Here is an 18185-nt window from a genome sequence, read left to right as displayed (position 1 = left end):
GATGACAACACTCGCCCCCACAGAGCGGGGTTTATCAGAGACTACCTCCAGAATTTGGGAGTGGAGACGATGGAATGGCCTGCCAGCAGTCCTGACCTCAACCCCACTGAACACTTGTGGGATCAGTTTGGGCGTTGTGTTCGTGGCAGAGTGACCAACACAACCACGTTGACTGATTTGCGACATATGCTGGTTGAAGAATGGGATGCCATCCCACAGCAGTGTGTGACCAGGCTGGTGACCAGCATGAGGAGGAGGTGCCAGGCTGTGTATGGTTCTTTCACATGCTATTAAGGCTCCTGTTTGTTAAATGAATAATTTATTAAATTACCAATATGTCTTGTTTCTTCAGACTTCAATCATCCAATCCACCAAACAACACCAAACAAGAGTCAACAGCAAAAAAAAACAAAAAACAAAAGCTGTTTAGCATTGGCAGAGAAGATTTGGCATATTTTTCATGGCCACAACCTACATACTCAGCTCTGCTGCTCATCCCACAAATGCATGTTCCTTACAAATGTGGCACCATTTAAAAGGGAAATAAATAGGCTTTCCAATGGTATGAGGTTTATTGCCAAGAAGCATTGTTACAACAAAGAAATAATCTACCAAACACAAATTTCCTTACTTTTTGTGCTAAATTTAAATCTCACCATGTGAGAGCTGAGCCTGGTCTGCCACATGTCCACCTGTTTGGGCGTCAGATCTGGACCCTGCATCCCCAGTTTGGAAGCCAGAGCCTCCACATAACCTGCAAGACTACACAAACACACACATTTGGTCAATTATGATCATGTGGACATTCATTGACAACAAACATCTACCATCCTATATCTTCATCTAATGACATCCAAATCCTATTCCATAATTATAAGCTGTAAACAGCAGGTTCTCTTAAACTGGTTCTCACATCTAAAAATAAAGCAAGCATGTGTCTGTATTAACATATGTTTGCTTTATCTAACCTTCCTAATAAAAAAAAATGGTCATTTAAAAAATCTCATCAGGCTGAAAGTGTTTAACGAACTGGTTCTCCCAAAGATAAAAGAAGACAAAGCAAACAAAAACACACCAAAATGACCTACAAGTATTTACCTTGGAAGGAAATGAAAGGTATTTTAGGACAGAAAAAAAACAAGGTAAATGCATTGAAATAATTCAAATTTCAAACTGCAAGAAAAAAAAAAATCACACGCCACCAAGCAACAAGACAAAGAAATCTCAGTTCATTGATTTATTTATTTTAATTTTAAAATGCAGGAAACACCAGGTGTACCTTGAACCTTTTTCAATAGACTTTACACATCTACCGTAAAATAAAGACACTTTTATGAATCAGCTTACCCAAGACCTGCCAAATCTGAAACTAGGTTCCCCAGTGCTGCAGCTGTAAAAACACAGAGAAACAATCACTTTGATTTCTGCTGTTCTCTGATGAAACTCACACATAAAGACAGAGAAATAATATTTCTGGCATCTATTTAAGAGTTTTTAAGGGACTAGTTCAATTCAATTCAATTTCAATTTTATTTATAAAGCCCAATATCACAAATCACAATTTGCCTCACAGGGCTTTACAGCATACGACATCCCTCTGTCCTTATGACCCTCGCAGCGGATAAGGAAAAACTCCCCCCAAAAAAACCCCTTTAACTTTAAATTCAAGGAGGTAAACTGACATATTTGGGGGTAAAATGTGAAATAATGTGGTTTTTAAACGTTCCGTTACTTGGTAACCTTGGTTCTCTGAGTGAGGAGATTACCTCCCCAACCAGTACTTATATCATAACTACGGGAATTATCCCCATCTGGAGTCACTGATGTGGAAAATTAATAATCTTTAAGACCCACCACTTTACATGGCTGGCATGCGCCAGGCTATGAAAGCCCCACCTTGTGCATGCACCCACTGATTAACATTGATTGGAACGGGAACCAATCAGCCTTGAGCCTGGGGGAGATAATCTCCTCACTGAAAGAACCAAGGTTACAAAGTAACTGAATGTCCTCTATCGTATTGAGATTATCTCCCCACCCAGTAGTTATATCATAACTATGGAAAACCTTTAAAGGGAAATTTCGGTTTATTTCAACCCGTCTCCTATCGTCCTAAATTTGTTTCAAGTCACTAGTGACATAGAAATAATAGTTAGCATGTTAGCCGTTAGCCTAGATACAGCCGTAGTGTCAGACTTGTTAAAACGTAATTGAACGGGCATCCATTCAAGTGCAAAGTTAGTCCACTAAACAAGCTTTTTCTCCACAAATACCGCCTCATATCGTTAGGATAAATGTCAGAGAACATATAGAAAACGACATGTAAACGTGTTGTCTTACCTTACCGGTGTGGTGTCCTGTTTGTTGTTTACCATTTAGCTAAGGCTGCAACCGGTCCCATTCCTTGCAACAGAGGTATTCCTCTTCTGTGGGCACTGGGGTACAGCATTCACAGGTAACGTTACACCACCAATCTCCAGAACTAAAGCCTTCCAGCAGCCATTCCTCCTCTGTCGTCCTCTAACATTACCTGTTGTGCCTCTCTCTCTCTCCTCCTCCGTTCTTCAATTTCACGAAGCTCTTCGTCAGTGTATTCTGGCTCAAATAAATAAGGTCTGACGTTATGGCTGTATCTACGCTAACGGCTAACATGCTAACTATTATTTCTATGTCACTAGTGACTTGAAACAAATTTAGGATGATAGGAGATGGGTTGAAATAAACCGAAATTTCCCTTTAAGACACACTGTGAGACGTCCCCACCACTAGGTGCATTAACAACAGAAAATACTCAATACTGTAGGTGTGTATATACAAAAAAACACCAATGAACTATAAACAAATGAACAACATTTTGCGCATTCAACGGATGGTGACACGGCAGACACTGTGTGCCGCTGTACCCATGCCCAGGTATGTGCATGTGCATGCGCTTTAACATAAGCACGACCAACCCCGCCAGACGCAGGGGTTGGGTGCAGGAAGACCACTCAGTTGTCCAGCCTGCTGCCAGGCCACTGACAATAATATATGACATCACCCTGGCTGGGTAAGGCGCCCCCCCCCCAGCTCAGGGGCATGGAATTACATGGCCTACTGTGTGGTGGCACTCCCCAAAACTTCCCCAAAAAGGTGCCAGCAGCCACCTTCAGGCAGTAAAATCTGGCAAATGTGGAACGACTTAACCATGTAGCAGGTGCACAGACCTCAGAGAGGGTGTCACCCTGCCACAAGGCCCACAAGGAAGCTACACCTCGTGTTGAGCGTGCCCGCCCACCCACCAGTACTGGCATTCCTGCCCCTCTGTAAGCCTGCTGAATAGTCTCCGCAACCCGATGAGACAGCCTAGCCATCGACACCGGCTGGCCCTGGCACCTTGCCTTAAGGCAGACAAAGAGTGGGTCTGTCTTTCTAAACGCTGCAGTGCGCGTATTTTCTTTGACACGGGACAGTGGGACACTACTACTGGAGGGTAGAGCTTAGATTCTCTGCCCAAGCCCGAGCCCGGCTCGATCTGGCCCGTGGGCCCAAGCCGGGTCGGGCCGGGACCCCCCTACCCCTCTGACAGGCCCAGGCCGGGCCCGGTCAGATATGAGAGAGAGAGAGAGAGAGAGAGAGAGAGGGAGAGGGAGAGAGAGAGACAGATATGAGAGAGAGAGAGAGAGAGAGAGAGAGACAGAGAGAGAGAGAGACAGAAATGGCTACAGGTTGGGGGTTGCAATGCAATTCACACATACAGAAACAGAGAGAGAGGGGGGGTGGTAGAGATAAGTGGGAGGGACAGCGGCTTTCCGTGGCTCCAAAAAATATGCCCTATTCATTCAGTGTTTATCCAACACGCTCAATACATGGCCATACAATGACAAATTGTCATTAACTTATTACGTTATAAAAAACGATGAAAATATGGACTTACCCATGTTTAAAATGACCTCTTGAAGTGAAAAAGCGAGTACTGACGGGAACAGACGAGTGGAGTCAATGTTTAACCGGCGCGGAGAGCGCAGGAGAAATGCGCTGCCTGTGTGGACAGTCAAGCGCCTGCGAGTACACTTGCAGGACTTCCGCAGCACTAACGCGCTCGGTGTGTCCTTAGCGTTAATTGTAACAGCCAACTTATTGAAAAATGTTAGGTTTAAATTGGGCTCAGGCCCATAATTACAGTTAATTGGACGGTCTGAGCTGGTCCCGGACATAACGTGCACGGGCTCGGGCCGGGTCGGGTTGGGCTGAATTTTTTGGGCCCGATCTAAGCTCTACTGGAGGGAGATTCTATGTTTTAATGAGGAAATGGGAAGCCTCTGTAGGTGCAAACCAGAAAACCAGCTAAACCTCACGGTGGCTATCTGTGGAGGTAAGCTGGTCACCGCCCCCCGACTCTGTCGGGTTTGAGCCAGAAACTACCCCCGGACTGAGTCAGGCTCGAGTGAGCTGCTATGCCTCCATCGTGCGTAAACAGACAGCTGCAATACACGGATATGGCCCCCCTCTCAACAGTTTCACTCCTTATTGTTAGGAAGAAGAAACGGCGTTTAGTTATCCCGAGAGGCAGCCGTGAAGGCCAGCTCTCCAACCTAAACGAAGGTAACTGGACAAAACGCTAAACTCCTCTCCCTTTTCTTTCTGCTCTCACGTCGATTCCGACAGGTGGAAATCAATGAATCAGTGGGTGCATGCGCAAGGTCAGGCTTTTATAGCCTGGCACATGCCGGCCACGTAAAGTAGTGTGTCTTATGTGATTATAATCACTTGTCATGTCATGTCAGGTGTAATCACAAATACTTTCTAAGTCATCTGTTCATTTTTACATTTCAGCGGTTATAGGAACTAAAGGAAACATTCAGGGATCTTTTAGGCCTGTTGGAGCTCTCTTCTCATCTCGCTACTAAATCTGAGATTATTCTGATCTCAGCATCTAACAGTAACTTTAATTTCACTTTAATCAAATATGAATCTGAAATCCTGACAGACGATCTTCTGCAACTGTCGGCTTTGTATCCATTTAATTTTCCTCTGGGACTGTTGGGACCAAAACATCTGAAAGAAATCCACACTTTGGCATGTTGACTTCTTATCTCGAACAATTTAAATCTGACAGATTGAGGTCTACAAACTTTATGCAGCAACTGACCAGATGTATGGAGATGAGACAGTAAGCAGGGTTTGAACTTCTCTCTCATTTTTTACTCAGTTACCTCCAGCACTTTTCATGTGTACAACCGAATTCAACGCTACAAAAGCCTTCAAGGACAGACAGTCCAAACGTGTGCACTGTTATCCCCAATTTAACAGATCCTGTCTCATCACTCTCACTGGTAGGCAGCATTCCATCTTTGACTTTTCACAGCTGTAAAACACATTTACAATCAGATACTGTCGGATGACATGTTGTACGAACAACCTCATTTTGAGCAAACTGTCACTTTTGGAAATATTTTGAGGAGCTCAGACATCCAAATGACCCCACAACTGCTACTTGCTCACAATGAAGGGAGACAGTTGAGTCTCACCTTACATCCATACTAACATGTTTTAATTTTAAAACACAAAACTATTACCACATTAATGCCAAATGTCCACACTATTCAGGTGTTTTGGAACCCATAAAAAGGAGACCTTTGAAAAACACAGCTGACCCTGTTGTAGTCTGAAAACTCTGGGGCTGCATTTTAGGGCCTTGACACACCAAGCCACCAGTCCTCTGCTGGTCAATGTAGGGCCGTCGTGAGCGTCTGTCACTCCAGTTTTTGCTGTGTGTCTCGCACTTTTGGCCCTCATCAGCCTTGTTTGAGTTTGAAACAAACTTGTTATATAACTGGCTGACTAGTGTCTTGAAGCAATCCTCTCAGTCTTCCCGTTTCCTTTTTTGAATCAAAGTCCTGCTGCGGCAAGTTTTTTTTTTTTTCATTGTCAGTTTAGACGCACCGTGCCCAATAAGCCGCACTGGAGATGGACCTTCTCCAGAGTAGGGTCAGATGCCGGGCCGCCCTCAAGCAGGTAGCAGTGATGTCTCGCCCGCTGCAGCCAACCCCTGACGATCCGTCTCTCCCACAAAGGAGTTTAGTTTCTCTCCTGCGTCCTGTTTTTACTTTAGATGTCAGCTTTATTTTACTGTTTCATCTTCGCTATCTGCCATATTCGAAGAGGAACTTTTGTTGTGGGGAATCTATAGGAAATGAAATAAGATAAGATACACCTTTATTGATCCCATAATTGAGAAATTCCAGTGTTACAGCAGTCAAGGGGAAAGAGTCAGATTAAAGATTTCAAAATTGAAACTTAAAAACTTGAAACTTAAAAACTAGGCATGCAAAACAGTTTTTAAGTTTTTAAGTTTATATTGTGTGAAATGTGTTTATCACTGAATTAGCAGAACTTTGACAGCGGCTTTTCTTCAATAAAGACAAGTCTAATGATACAGCAGGGAGGAAGAGTAGAAGCATAAACAGCCACAGTGAGATGCTGATGAAGAGCTGCGGACAACAGGCTCTTACTGCACTTCTGCAAACAGCTCACCTCCAACATGTAAACTTCTTTTACCTGCCCCGCTGTGTAAAAACACATGCAACAAAAATAACAGGGACTTTAGCTGTGGATCAGCCTGTTGCTTTTAAACATCATCACTCAAGACAAGTTGTCATCAGTTAAAGACACACCTTCAAGAAGGTAGCCCTGTAATGGAAATGCAAATCCCTGCTGTGCTGGGCTTATGGCCCAAACCAAGCCAAGCCAGCCCATGACTGTCGAAAAGGGGTATAATTCTCTGAGGTTGGTTTGGTGTGTCTGGGGAGACAGACACCTACATTCCCTTCCTGATTGGGTGTTATCAGTTACAACCTGTCAAGTCAAAACATTATAGATAGGTCTAGATAACTTTTCTAACTTTATCATTCTTTCCGCCATGACTTCCTTCATTTCTCTTGGGATTAAGAGATGAGAGAGGGAGATACATGGCCCACAAAAATCTCTGTATGTTCATAAAAATAAAAAGCAGAGAGAGGAGCCTAAGCAATAGATCAAAGCAGCAAAATACAAGCCGAGCATCAGTAGGAGTGAGAGAAGTTGTGAAAGTTTTTACAGATTTAAGAGCATCTTTGGAAAACCACCAAGACACCAGTCAGCTTCTTCCTCCATCTGCCTTCATGCCTTCGCTGTCAGCTGAATCAGCTTCACAACAACTCCACTAAATGTACTACATCAACAATACCTGACAGGTATGAATAATTCAGGCTGCAGCTCTGGCTTTCACAGGGGGGATCGCTGACAATGTGGCAGAAAACACATTTGTTCTTAGCCATTAAAACTGTAAAGGTGCTATGTATGTGTTTGTTTAGCCTTCATCAAATCTCTGGAGAAAGAGAAAGCATTAATGCTTGATGTTGAACATACACAGTTTCCTGCGAGAACTCAAACTCCAGGTGGACAACTTCAGTCTGAGTTTCACTCAAAGAGAAACTCCTCGCTGCCGATGGAGAGGTGAGACGCCGATGCAATCTTGCTTCATTTCACTTCTGACACTGACTGTGCATGATGGTGAAGAGCTGCATGATGAAACAGGAGCTGCAATAAAAGCTGAATGATGTCTCACCTCAAAAAAGAGGGGGAATAAGTAAACAAGCTGAGCATCACTGCAAGCCGGTTGATGATGACACAAATATAAAGCGGCCCCCGGATGGATAAAGACATCAGAGCAGAGCTATTGATCTTGAGCCTTTCTTTATTCATTTGCACTTTGCAGGGGAAATTGGAGCCAAGTATCCATGGAAACGGAATAATCTAGCAGCAAGGAGAGGGAGACAGCAGGCAACAGTGCCTTTATGGGTTCAAAGTGTAATAAAAACCCTAACTGAGACCCAGAACAGCAGCCATGATGATAGCAGGCAGTGTTGCAAGAAACTGTAACGTTGTCCTGGACAACTGATGAGCTGAGGATATTCCACTGCAACTCTGCACAGCTGGGCTGGGCAGAGTAACACAAAGGTGTTTCCCCAGGTGATGGCTGACGGAAGAGGAGGTGCTGCTTTCAGACTAACATATATATATATATATATATATGTATATATATATATATATATACATATATATATATATATAGTATTTGAGGTAGTATTTTAGTAAAACAGCTCCTATTCAAAAATAATTTTTTTAAAATCTTCAGAAGTAGCAAAACACAATGCCAACCACACAGAACTGTTGGATCCTCTCACCAGCTTTAAAATGTCTGTATTAGTGTTTGACAGTTGCTGTAGTGCTGACATGAGATTATTACATACAACAGTGTTTGGTACGTAAACACACAGGCCCGCATGTGCTTTAAGTTTCACACCAAGACCTGCAGATATTTTCATCTATATCTGCACATTCATCAAATATCTGTTATGGAATAATATGTTGGAAATATTATTGTTCACAATCCAAAGAATGAATTAATGACTGAAAACATACGGCCATCCACAGAGTAAGGATTTGAGAAAATGTATATTTTGATCTGCCCAGACCGCCCCAACGCCCCGCCTGCTCGGCAAACTTTCTGTTGCTGCTGTTACAAAGATAAGACCACCAGCCCTCTGTGACCCCCCATGCTGGCAGAATTTGTGTTGCTACAGCTGCTACTAGGGCTCCATCTCCGGAGCATCTGCCCACTTTCATCCCACAGAAGTAATGTCCTAGTGCCAGGGAGTGAGGTTGTGGGACCTTGGGCTGCTAGCAGGTAATTCTAGTCTCATTTGTGGTCTGATAAACAGCTAGAGATAGAGAGAGAGAGAGAACTGCAGCTGTGCAATTAAAAAGGATTTTACACATTTCAAATACTGATAGAAGAAATTTGAAAATCAATAATTGGCGGTCCATAATTGGTCCATGTTGATACTGTTGCAGCCGCCACAAATGAATCAATGTATGTGAAAATAAATGTAGCAGTAAGGGTTCACTTCAAAAAGTATTTTCAATTTATTCTATAGTACGTGTACATTTTATGGTGGCACTGTGGTGCAGTGGTTATCATTGTCACCTCACAGCAAGGGGGTTCCTGGTTCAAACCCAGGGTAGGGGATTTGAAACCTATGGTGAGCCTGTGACAGCCTGAGTTTTCTCCAGGTACTCCAGCTTCCTCCCACAGTCCAAAGACATGCAGATTAATTGGTGAGTCTAAATTGTCCGAAGGTGTGAATATGAGCGTGAAAGGTTGTCAGTCCTGTGATAGTCTGGCAACTTGTCCAAGGTGTACCCCGCCTCTCGCTCAATGTCAGTTGGGATAGGCTCCAGCCCCCGCGACTCCTAACACGATGGTGTTATAACGATGGTTACGAAAAAATCTCAATTCATTTTTAATATCAAATCGCAATACTGAAAAATCATGAAACACTGAACTGGCACAAAGTATTGTGACAGTTTCAAATCAGGATACAGGCTTGCGTCCCAGCTGTAGTATGTATATATAGTACTATGCAAAAGTTTTACAGGTGTGAAGAAATGCTGTGAAATAAGAATGCTTTCAAAAATGTAAAATGTAATTTTTTATTTTTATCGATTCAAAAAATGCAAAGTGAGCAAACAGAAGAAAAATCTTCATCAAATAAGTATTTGGTGTGATCACCCTTTGCCTTCAAAATAGCATAAATTCTTCTTGGTACACTTGCACAAAGTCAGGGATTTTGTAGGATCACAGTTAGATGTATGTTTAATCAATTATACCAAACAGGTGCTAATGATCATCAATTTCATATGCGGGTTGAAACACAGTCATTAACTGAAACCGCTGTGTAGGAGGCTTAAAACTGGGTGGGGAACAGCCAAACTCTGCTACCAACGTGAGGTTGTGGAAGACACCATGACAGGACTGAGCACAGCAACAAGACACAAGGTAGTTACACTGCATCAGCAAGGTCTCTCCCAGGCAAAGATTTCAAAGCAGACTGGAGTTTCAAGATGTGCTGTTCAAGCTCCTTTGAAGAAGCACAAAGACACAGGCAATCTTGAGGATTGGAGATGCAGTGGTCAGCCAAGGAAACTTAGTGCAGCAGAAGAAAGACACATTATGCTACTTCTGGGCAGAAGTGGTCTTCACGGAAGAATTGCGGCCAAAAAGCCATACCTCCGATGTGGAAGCGGGGCCAAGCGACTCAACTTTGCACAAAAACATAGGAAGTGGGGTGCAGAAAAATGGCAGCAGGTGCTCTGGACTGATGAGTCAAAATTTGGCTGTAGCAGAAGGCAGTTTGTTTGCTGAAGGGCTGGAGAGCGGTACAATAATGAGTGTCTGCAGGCAATAGTGAAGCACGGTAGAGGTTCCTTGCAAGTTTGGGCCTGCATGTCTGCAAATGGAGTTGGGCAGTTGGTGCCGCTGAGAAATACAAGCATATACTTAACCATCATGCAATACCATTAGGGATGCGTCTGATTGGCCCCAAATGTATTCTGCAACAGGACAATGACCCCGAAAATATAGCCAATGCCATCAGGGTACTATCTTCAGCATAAAGAAGAACAAGAAGTCCTGAAAGTGATGGTATGGCCCCCCTAAGAGCCCTGATCTCAACATCAGTCTGGGATAACATGAAGAGACAGAAGGATCTGAGGCAGCCTACATCCACAGAAGATCAGTGGTTAGTTCTCAAAGATGTTTAGAACAACCTACCTGCCGAGTTCCTTCAAAAGCTATGTACAAGTGTACCTAGAAGAACTGATGCTGTTTTGAAGGCAAAGGGTGGTCACACCAAATATTGATTTGATATAGATTTTTCTTCTGTTTGCTCAATTTGCATTTTGTAAACTGATAAATATTAACAATTACATTTTGTATTTTTGAAAGCATTCTTATTTTACAGCATTTTTTCACACCTGCCTAAAACGTTGTCACAGTGTTGCACATATATATTCTTGTTCAGTTCACAATGGTATAAAATTAAGAAAAGAAGGAACTCATCATATTTAAAAAGATCTGGAATAACCAGTTTTTGGAATTATAACTTTAGAAATAAGTTAAATTAGTATCTAATCAAACTGCTGATGCTAAACTCTTTATTGTTTAACTAATTAACAACTTATAGATGGACTGGAGAATTAGCCAACAAAATAATAAAGTCAATTAAGATTTCACTGTGACTCGACTGCAGACGTCCTGGTCTGTTTCTAATATGCTCTTACCAGCCATGGTGGAGATCCCCAAGGTGACTCCGATAGAAAGTTCAATCTGTGTTCCCTGGAGGACAGGAGAGAGACTGAGGTGAGATATTCATCCACACTTGGTGTTATTACAAGAACAACCAGACAGAAGACAATGTGAATCTCTGATGAAGGCTTACACATTTCATTTCACAAAGTCTCTGTTTTACTTTCAGGCGAATAATTCCAGTAAAATCAGCCTTCATCACTGTGTAAATATCTCAACTTACTGCTGCGATCATGATGGCGTTATCAAGGAAACCAAATCCAATAAAGGGGATGGCGTTGTGGAACAAAACTGCAAACAGAGAAAGTGAATAAACATCACAGGCAGGATTAACACATAATCTGACATTTAATTCCTGCACTTAACCCTCAGTGAATATATGGCTGATAAATGAATACATTAATACTCCACAGTTTATCTCCTTTAAATATGTTCTTTTTAAATCCCACATATGCTGAGTTATATGTTTATTTCACAAACATTAGGTGAAGAAAAAATGCAGTCCATGCTCAAGTTAACCAATCTATAGATACAGACACACAGATTTTCAAGCCAATATTATTTTTCTACTTTATTTATGAGCCCTGGTGACCTCCATAGTTTCTCACTGTGGATAAATAACCTTTTGAAAATGGCTCATTCCCTGTGAGCTCTGCTAAAGAGAAAAGTGATGTGGAGTCTGATTATGAGGTCAGGTATTGACCCATGGCTCTCTCTGAAATTCAGACTTTACAGAACAAACTGTTATCTGATGGGAGGAGAGACAGGAAACATCAACAAAGCTAATTAAAGTCAGCTTTGATTTCCACAATAAACACAAAAGAGATCAACAACTCAAAGTGTTTATTTAAATAAAAAAAAAAAAAAAAAGATCATAGAAATACTGATGGGAGAATGTCCCATCAGTGAAAGATTGTAATTCCTTTACAAAATACAGAGGGTGTGTGTGTTGGTGTGTGTATATCAGATTTAATCTCTCACCATATCTGATCTGGGCTGCTGTCGGCGGCAACGGCTCCAGCTTCTCTGAAAGGAGAAAACATGAAAACACATCAGACATTCTCTCATTAACAGCTGAAGTTTTCTGACTTAAAGCGTCTGCAGTAACATGAAGACACAGTCTGCTCGCCCCAAACTCATCATCGCCTCTCATGTTCAACCATTTACACTGTGAGTCGATGCTCTACAGTAACTTCTCACAGCTCGTCCCACACACAAAAACACGCACAGTGTTGTGTAATGGTAGCAAATGACTGCCACATTAAAATTTTCCACACCAAAGTGCCAAAATGCATCATCCTATTATGTTTCTTTAAAATCAGGCCAGATGTGTTGCTCCAGTTCAACATTTTGACCTTTCATCACGGCGCCCCCATAACGCCAGTCAGTATTGTTTTTAAATGCCAAAAGACGGTTTAAAGATCATCTTTTCAGATTTCATCATAGTTAGAATTTAAAAGTCTCAACCACAGAAGACATCTCATTTGTCAGTCAAATATAACTTAATAAGTTATACGAGACATGAATTCATTTCTTGCAAAAAACTAGAATTACCGCCTTATGGTTGTATGCCTCTGCGAACCAGTCAAGTTTCTTTTACAGGTTACATCCATTCCGATGAAACATGGATGCTTCACACACATCTTCCCTCCGGCAGCACAGACGATCTATACAATCAGCACGGTTTCAAGGTCGATACTCAAGATCTCTAATTCAGTATCTGACCGAATGTCTCCCCTTCTGTTCCTGAATTATGATGCTGAATAATGACCGGGGAAGTGTTTTTGCAGAACATTATGATGTCACAGTGAAGTTGACCTTTGACCTTTTGGATATAAAATCCCTTAAGGTGTTCTTGAGATATCACGTTGACAAGAATAAGACAGATAAGGACACATGGACCTTGACCTTTGATCGCCATAATCGAATCAGTTCATTGCCAAGTACATGTGGATGTTTGTGCCAAATCTGAAAAAAATCCATCAAGCAAAATGATGAAGATGGTACCACATGCACATGCAGCGGCCCCGCTCTGTCCCGATACCACAATGTTTTCTTCTTCTTCTTCTTTTTTTTTTTTAAAGATTATTTTTGGGGGCTTTTTGCCTTTAATGTACAGGACAGTGTGAAATTGGGAGACAGAGAGAGTGGGGGAACGACATGCAGCAAAGGGCTGCAAGCCAGAGTCAAACTCGCGACTGCTGCAGCTAGGCATCACCTCTATACAAGGGGCGCTGGCACTATCCACTAAGCTACCGACGCCCCATGTTTTCTTCTTTTTCTTCTTATTCTGCGCGTTCAAGACAGAGTTTGCTGAGTTTGTTCATACACGGACACCAGTACCAGTACAGCAGACAACTTCTGCCGGCCCACGAGAACAACCGCTGTCTGTCCTGACTGCTACCCCTTCAGGGTACTAATTTTATTTAATTTAGTGATTCTTTTGTGTGTGACATGGAAACATACAGCGCAAAACTAAACTAGTCAAAAACAAGAAGTGCAACACAAGTGACTGACATCAAAACAAACAGGGCACTGCTTCTCAGTGTTTGCTGAGTTTTGACCAAAATGACTCAGAGGAATAAAAAACTCTCAGCTAATCAAAAGTCTTTTTTCATCTTCTTTCTTTTTAGTCTTGTTTATGAACTCTGTATATGTAAGGGTTCTTTCAGAGCTAACGTCTTGCTTAGGTCAAAATCAGGGACTAATTTTGTTACAAAGTTGGTTCATGTTCTCTCGGCAACAGTTAAAAGTAGACCAGATAAAATGCCTGCGTGAGAAAGCTACTCTTGATTGGTCAGAATTTCCATGCGAGAAAGATCCAGGAACACATTCTCACCACAAACAAAACGCACCAGAGTATGTTGCAACTGGACCGAGACCACCTCTTCAGGAAGATCTCAATCTGGTTGTTTTGGTGTGCACCTGAGTGTGATTGCTGTGTTCACACCTGCCCAAACAAACCACACTTAGGGGGCAAACAAACTTGAGTTCAGCTGCAGGGCTCAACAGTGCGAGCGTTTCACTCGCATTTGCGACTAAAAATAGGTGTGTGCGAACTGTAAAAAATATTTAGGGGCACATGTGCACATAAAAACATCAGCCGAAGCAGCTTATATTTTTGTCAATAAAAAAATATGATAATCTAACTGCAAATGTTGGAGGAACTCCAGCCGCCTTCCCTCTTCCCTCTTCCCCGTGTGACACGGTTATGGGCGGTTTTCCAAGCCACTGTCGGCACAATGAATATAAGTCCCACTGTCGGCAGCGTGGAAATAAGTCAAAGTGTGGAGGAGATGAACTAGGTGGATCTCCGGGGAAGCCTGCTCCGTTCTCCCCGTAGCTCAAATAATTTCAACTCTGAGCACAGCGCTCGGGCGGAAAATCAGAGCAGTGCGCGACACCAAGGGTAGCGGTGCTGCTTTGTCAGGCGTTGCTGCCCTCTCTATAGACAAACAATGGGACAGCCAGCGCAAAGCGGTTTTACAGCTGATCATGTGTAGAGGCCTTTAGGGACCGTTCGCCACGGGAACTGGGCAGGGTGGAAATAAAGCCCTTTTCACACAGAGCGTGCAAAGCGCAGACCTCCGCCGACGAACCCATTCTTTGTGTATGTGCTACCGCGGTGCAAGAGTGCACCGCTCTGCCGCCGAGCTGAGCATGTCGCAGCGTCTGCGCGCCACCAGCCTGCGCTCGAATTGAAATTTTTTTTTAATTTCACCGCAACGCGCTGTGACGACACCTCGGTGCCGCGCGTCCAATAGCAGAGAAGAGCCTGAAGTAGACCCGGAAGCGGTCACCATGGAGCTGTAGCTCCTGAACGAGCCTGTACTCCCCCAAATCCTGTTCTCTGCGCCCTACTCCGCGGTGGGCACCGCGAAAGCTCTGTGTGAAAGACGTTTAAGTCCTGCAGAGTTTCAGAGGACCTGGAGAATGTTTTAGGATAGTAATAACATTATATAAGATAATCAGATTGCAAAGATAATATACAGTACAGGCCAAAAGTTTGGACACACCTTCTCATTCAATGCGTTTTCTTTATTTTCATGACTATTTACATTGTAGATTCTCACTGAAGGCATCAAAACTATGAATGAACACATGTGAAGTTATGTACTTAACAAAAAAAGGTGAAATAACTGAAAACATGTTTTATATTCTAGTTTCTTCAAAATAGCCACCCTTTGCTCTGATTACTGCTTTGCACACTCTTGGCATTCTCTCCATGAGCTTCAAGAGGTAGTCACCTGAAATGGTTTCCACTTCACAGGTGTGCCTTATCAGGGTTAATTAGTGGAATTTCTTGCTTTATCAATGGGGTTGGGACCATCAGTTGTGTTGTGCAGAAGTCAGGTTAATACACAGCCGACAGCCCTATTGGACAACTGTTAAAATTCATATTATGGCAAGAACCAATCAGCTAACTAAAGAAAAACAAGTGGCCATCATTACTTTAAGAAATGAAGGTCAGTCAGTCCAGAAAATTGCAAAAACTTTAAATGTGTCCCCAAGTGGAGTCGCAAGAGTCACCTCTGCTTCTGAGGATAAGTTCATCCGAGTCACCAGCCTCAGAAATCGCAAGTTAACAGCAGCTCAGATCAGAGACCAGATGAATGCCACACCGAGTTCTAGCAGCAGACCCATCTCTAGAACAACTGTTAAGAGGAGACTGCGCGAATCAGGCCTTCATGGTCAAATAGCTGCTAGGAAACCACTGCTAAGGAGAGGCAACAAGCAGAAGAGATTTGTTTGGGCCAAGAAACACAAGGAATGGACATTAGACCAGTGGAAATCTGTGCTTTGGTCTGATGAGTCCAAATTTGAGATCTTTGGTTCCAACCGCCGTGTCTTGGTGAGACGCAGAAAAGGTGAACGGATGGATTCCACATGCCTGGTTCCCACTGTGAAGCATGGAGGAGGAGGTGTGATGGTGTGGGGGTGTTTTGCTGGTGACACTGTTGGGGATTTATTCAAAATTGAAGGCACACTGAACCAGCATGGCTACCACAGCATCCTGCAGTGACATGCCATCCCATCCGGTTTGCGTTTAGTTGGACGATCATTTATTTTTCAACAGGACAATGACCCCAAACACACCTCCAGGCTGTGTAAGGGCTATTTGACCAAGAAGGAGAGTGATGGAGTGCTGCGGCAGATGACCTGGCCTCCACAGTCACCGGACCTGAACCCAATCGAGATGGTTTGGGGTGAGCTGGACCGCAGAGTGAAGGCAAAGGGGCCAACAAGTGCTAAACACCTCTGGGAACTCCTTCAAGACTGTTGGAAAACCATTTCAGGTGACTACCTCTTGAAGCTCATGGAGAGAATGCCAAGAGTGTGCAAAGCAGTAATCAGAGCAAAGGGTGGCTATTTTGAAGAAACTAGAATATAAAACATGTTTTCAGTTATTTCACCTTTTTTTGTTAAGTACATAACTCCACATGTGTTCATTCATAGTTTTGATGCCTTCAGTGAGAATCTACAATGTAAATAGTCATGGAAATAAAGAAAACGCATTGAATGAGAAGGTGTGTCCAAACTTTTGGCCTGTACTGTATATATATATAAGATAATAACATTAAAGACAAAATTAAATTGCAATAGGCCTACTTTTTCAAAACTTGATGATTTGACCTTTCTGTACATTTTGTATACAAATTCATTAAATAATTTTGCTCGTAAATGTCTATTTGCATCACGTTTATTACGGAAAACACATGATTTGATCAATTTACATTGTGCCCCTAAACTACTTTGTGCACTCCTTACTTTTTCAACTTAGGAGAACATGTGCTCCTTGGGAAAAAAGTTAGCATCAAGCCCTGAGCTGAACCGAACCAAACATGGCATGTGTCAAAGCACCCAAAGATATGTTTTGTTAATCATAATTTTTCTCATTTTAGACTGTATTGTAAAAAGGCCACTCACTCGGGTTAGCTGCGGGGGGGGGGCTCACGTGTTTCTGTTAGGGCACTGTACAGGGCCCAACCCAATCCCCCAGGTCCAGGCTGTCCAAAATCCCTCAGGTTTGAATCAGGTAGTGTTTCTGCCAATTTTCAGTTTTGTTTTGGTTTTTTTTTTGTGCTGACCTTATAGTCTGTGTAATGTCGTGAATAATGTATGAGCTGTGTTGCATTAACCCATTATAACGAATGTAACTGTTGAGCTTGAGAATCAGATTATTCAGATTCATTAAAAATTTAAAAAACATTAGAATTAGGGGTTCAATTGTTCACATACAGTACACAAACTCCAGAGCAATGCACAGCAGAGACATGACGCTGGCAGCTCTCATACATACATGAGCCAAAGCTGAATTGGACTGGAGGGAAAACAAGAGATATAAAGAGAAGGGTTACAAGGTGTCAGTTGTTGTCGGCAGTGTTTGCTCTGCTTTCACAGCAGTGGGAGAGATGCACAAAACATGCAGCAGAGGGCGGCGATCATCAACTGTGCACCACACTGCCGTGGATGACGCTGCATGGACGGGCACAGCCCGCTCTGAATGTCATACCTGACACCTAGAGATGAAAACAGACTGTTGAAATAACAAAGGGAAAAGAACATTAAGAAGTGGTGTGAGAAAACACACCAGCACTTAGCTTGTAATAAATGTTTTAATGTTAAAATGTGAAAAGTCAGGTTTTTAAATCAGGCTCGAGCCCAAAGCTGCTGCAGTACTTCAGGCTCATGTGGGCTTACACAGAAACTATTTAGGTTCAAGTAATGTCGGGCCTCAGGGGCGAAAATCCCATTTCATAGTTGGGGGGACAATAAACAGTAAAATTTTAGAGAATAATTCCAAGGAGGGAAGGGAAAAAAAGTTGTAGCCTGTCTTTTATACAGCATCTTTTACCGCAATTTGACGCTTTAATATTTTCTCTTAGTCTCGCTCACCAGACCTTTCTCAAGAAAAGAAAGGTCTGGCTGGGCCAACTCTCACTTTGAGACTGGAGAAAAAAACACCCCGGCTGCTTGTACTTCTTTCAACCAATCACAGTCGTTCTGGGCGGTG

The 18185-nt window shown here is 42.7% G+C and overlaps 1 protein-coding gene across 1 annotated transcript in view; it reads right to left on the bottom strand.

The window, feature by feature from the left end:
• The window catches only part of tmem65 (transmembrane protein 65), a 90123-nt gene that overhangs the window by 16211 nt on the left and 55727 nt on the right, over positions 1–18185 (bottom strand). Inside the window, exons 2-6 of the mRNA XM_049601649.1 lie at positions 12152–12196; positions 11394–11461; positions 11146–11200; positions 1348–1390; positions 657–762 (exon numbers count right to left, since the gene is read on the bottom strand). Coding sequence (XP_049457606.1) covers positions 657–762; positions 1348–1390; positions 11146–11200; positions 11394–11461; positions 12152–12196 — 317 coding nt within the window. The remainder of the gene's footprint in view (positions 1–656; positions 763–1347; positions 1391–11145; positions 11201–11393; positions 11462–12151; positions 12197–18185) is intronic.

Source organism: Epinephelus fuscoguttatus, linkage group LG17, assembly GCF_011397635.1.
Source record: "Epinephelus fuscoguttatus linkage group LG17, E.fuscoguttatus.final_Chr_v1".
NCBI classification, from domain to species: domain Eukaryota; kingdom Metazoa; phylum Chordata; class Actinopteri; order Perciformes; family Serranidae; genus Epinephelus; species Epinephelus fuscoguttatus.
Note: the sequence above shows the minus strand (reverse complement) of the source record. Positions and strands in the feature narration are given on the sequence as shown.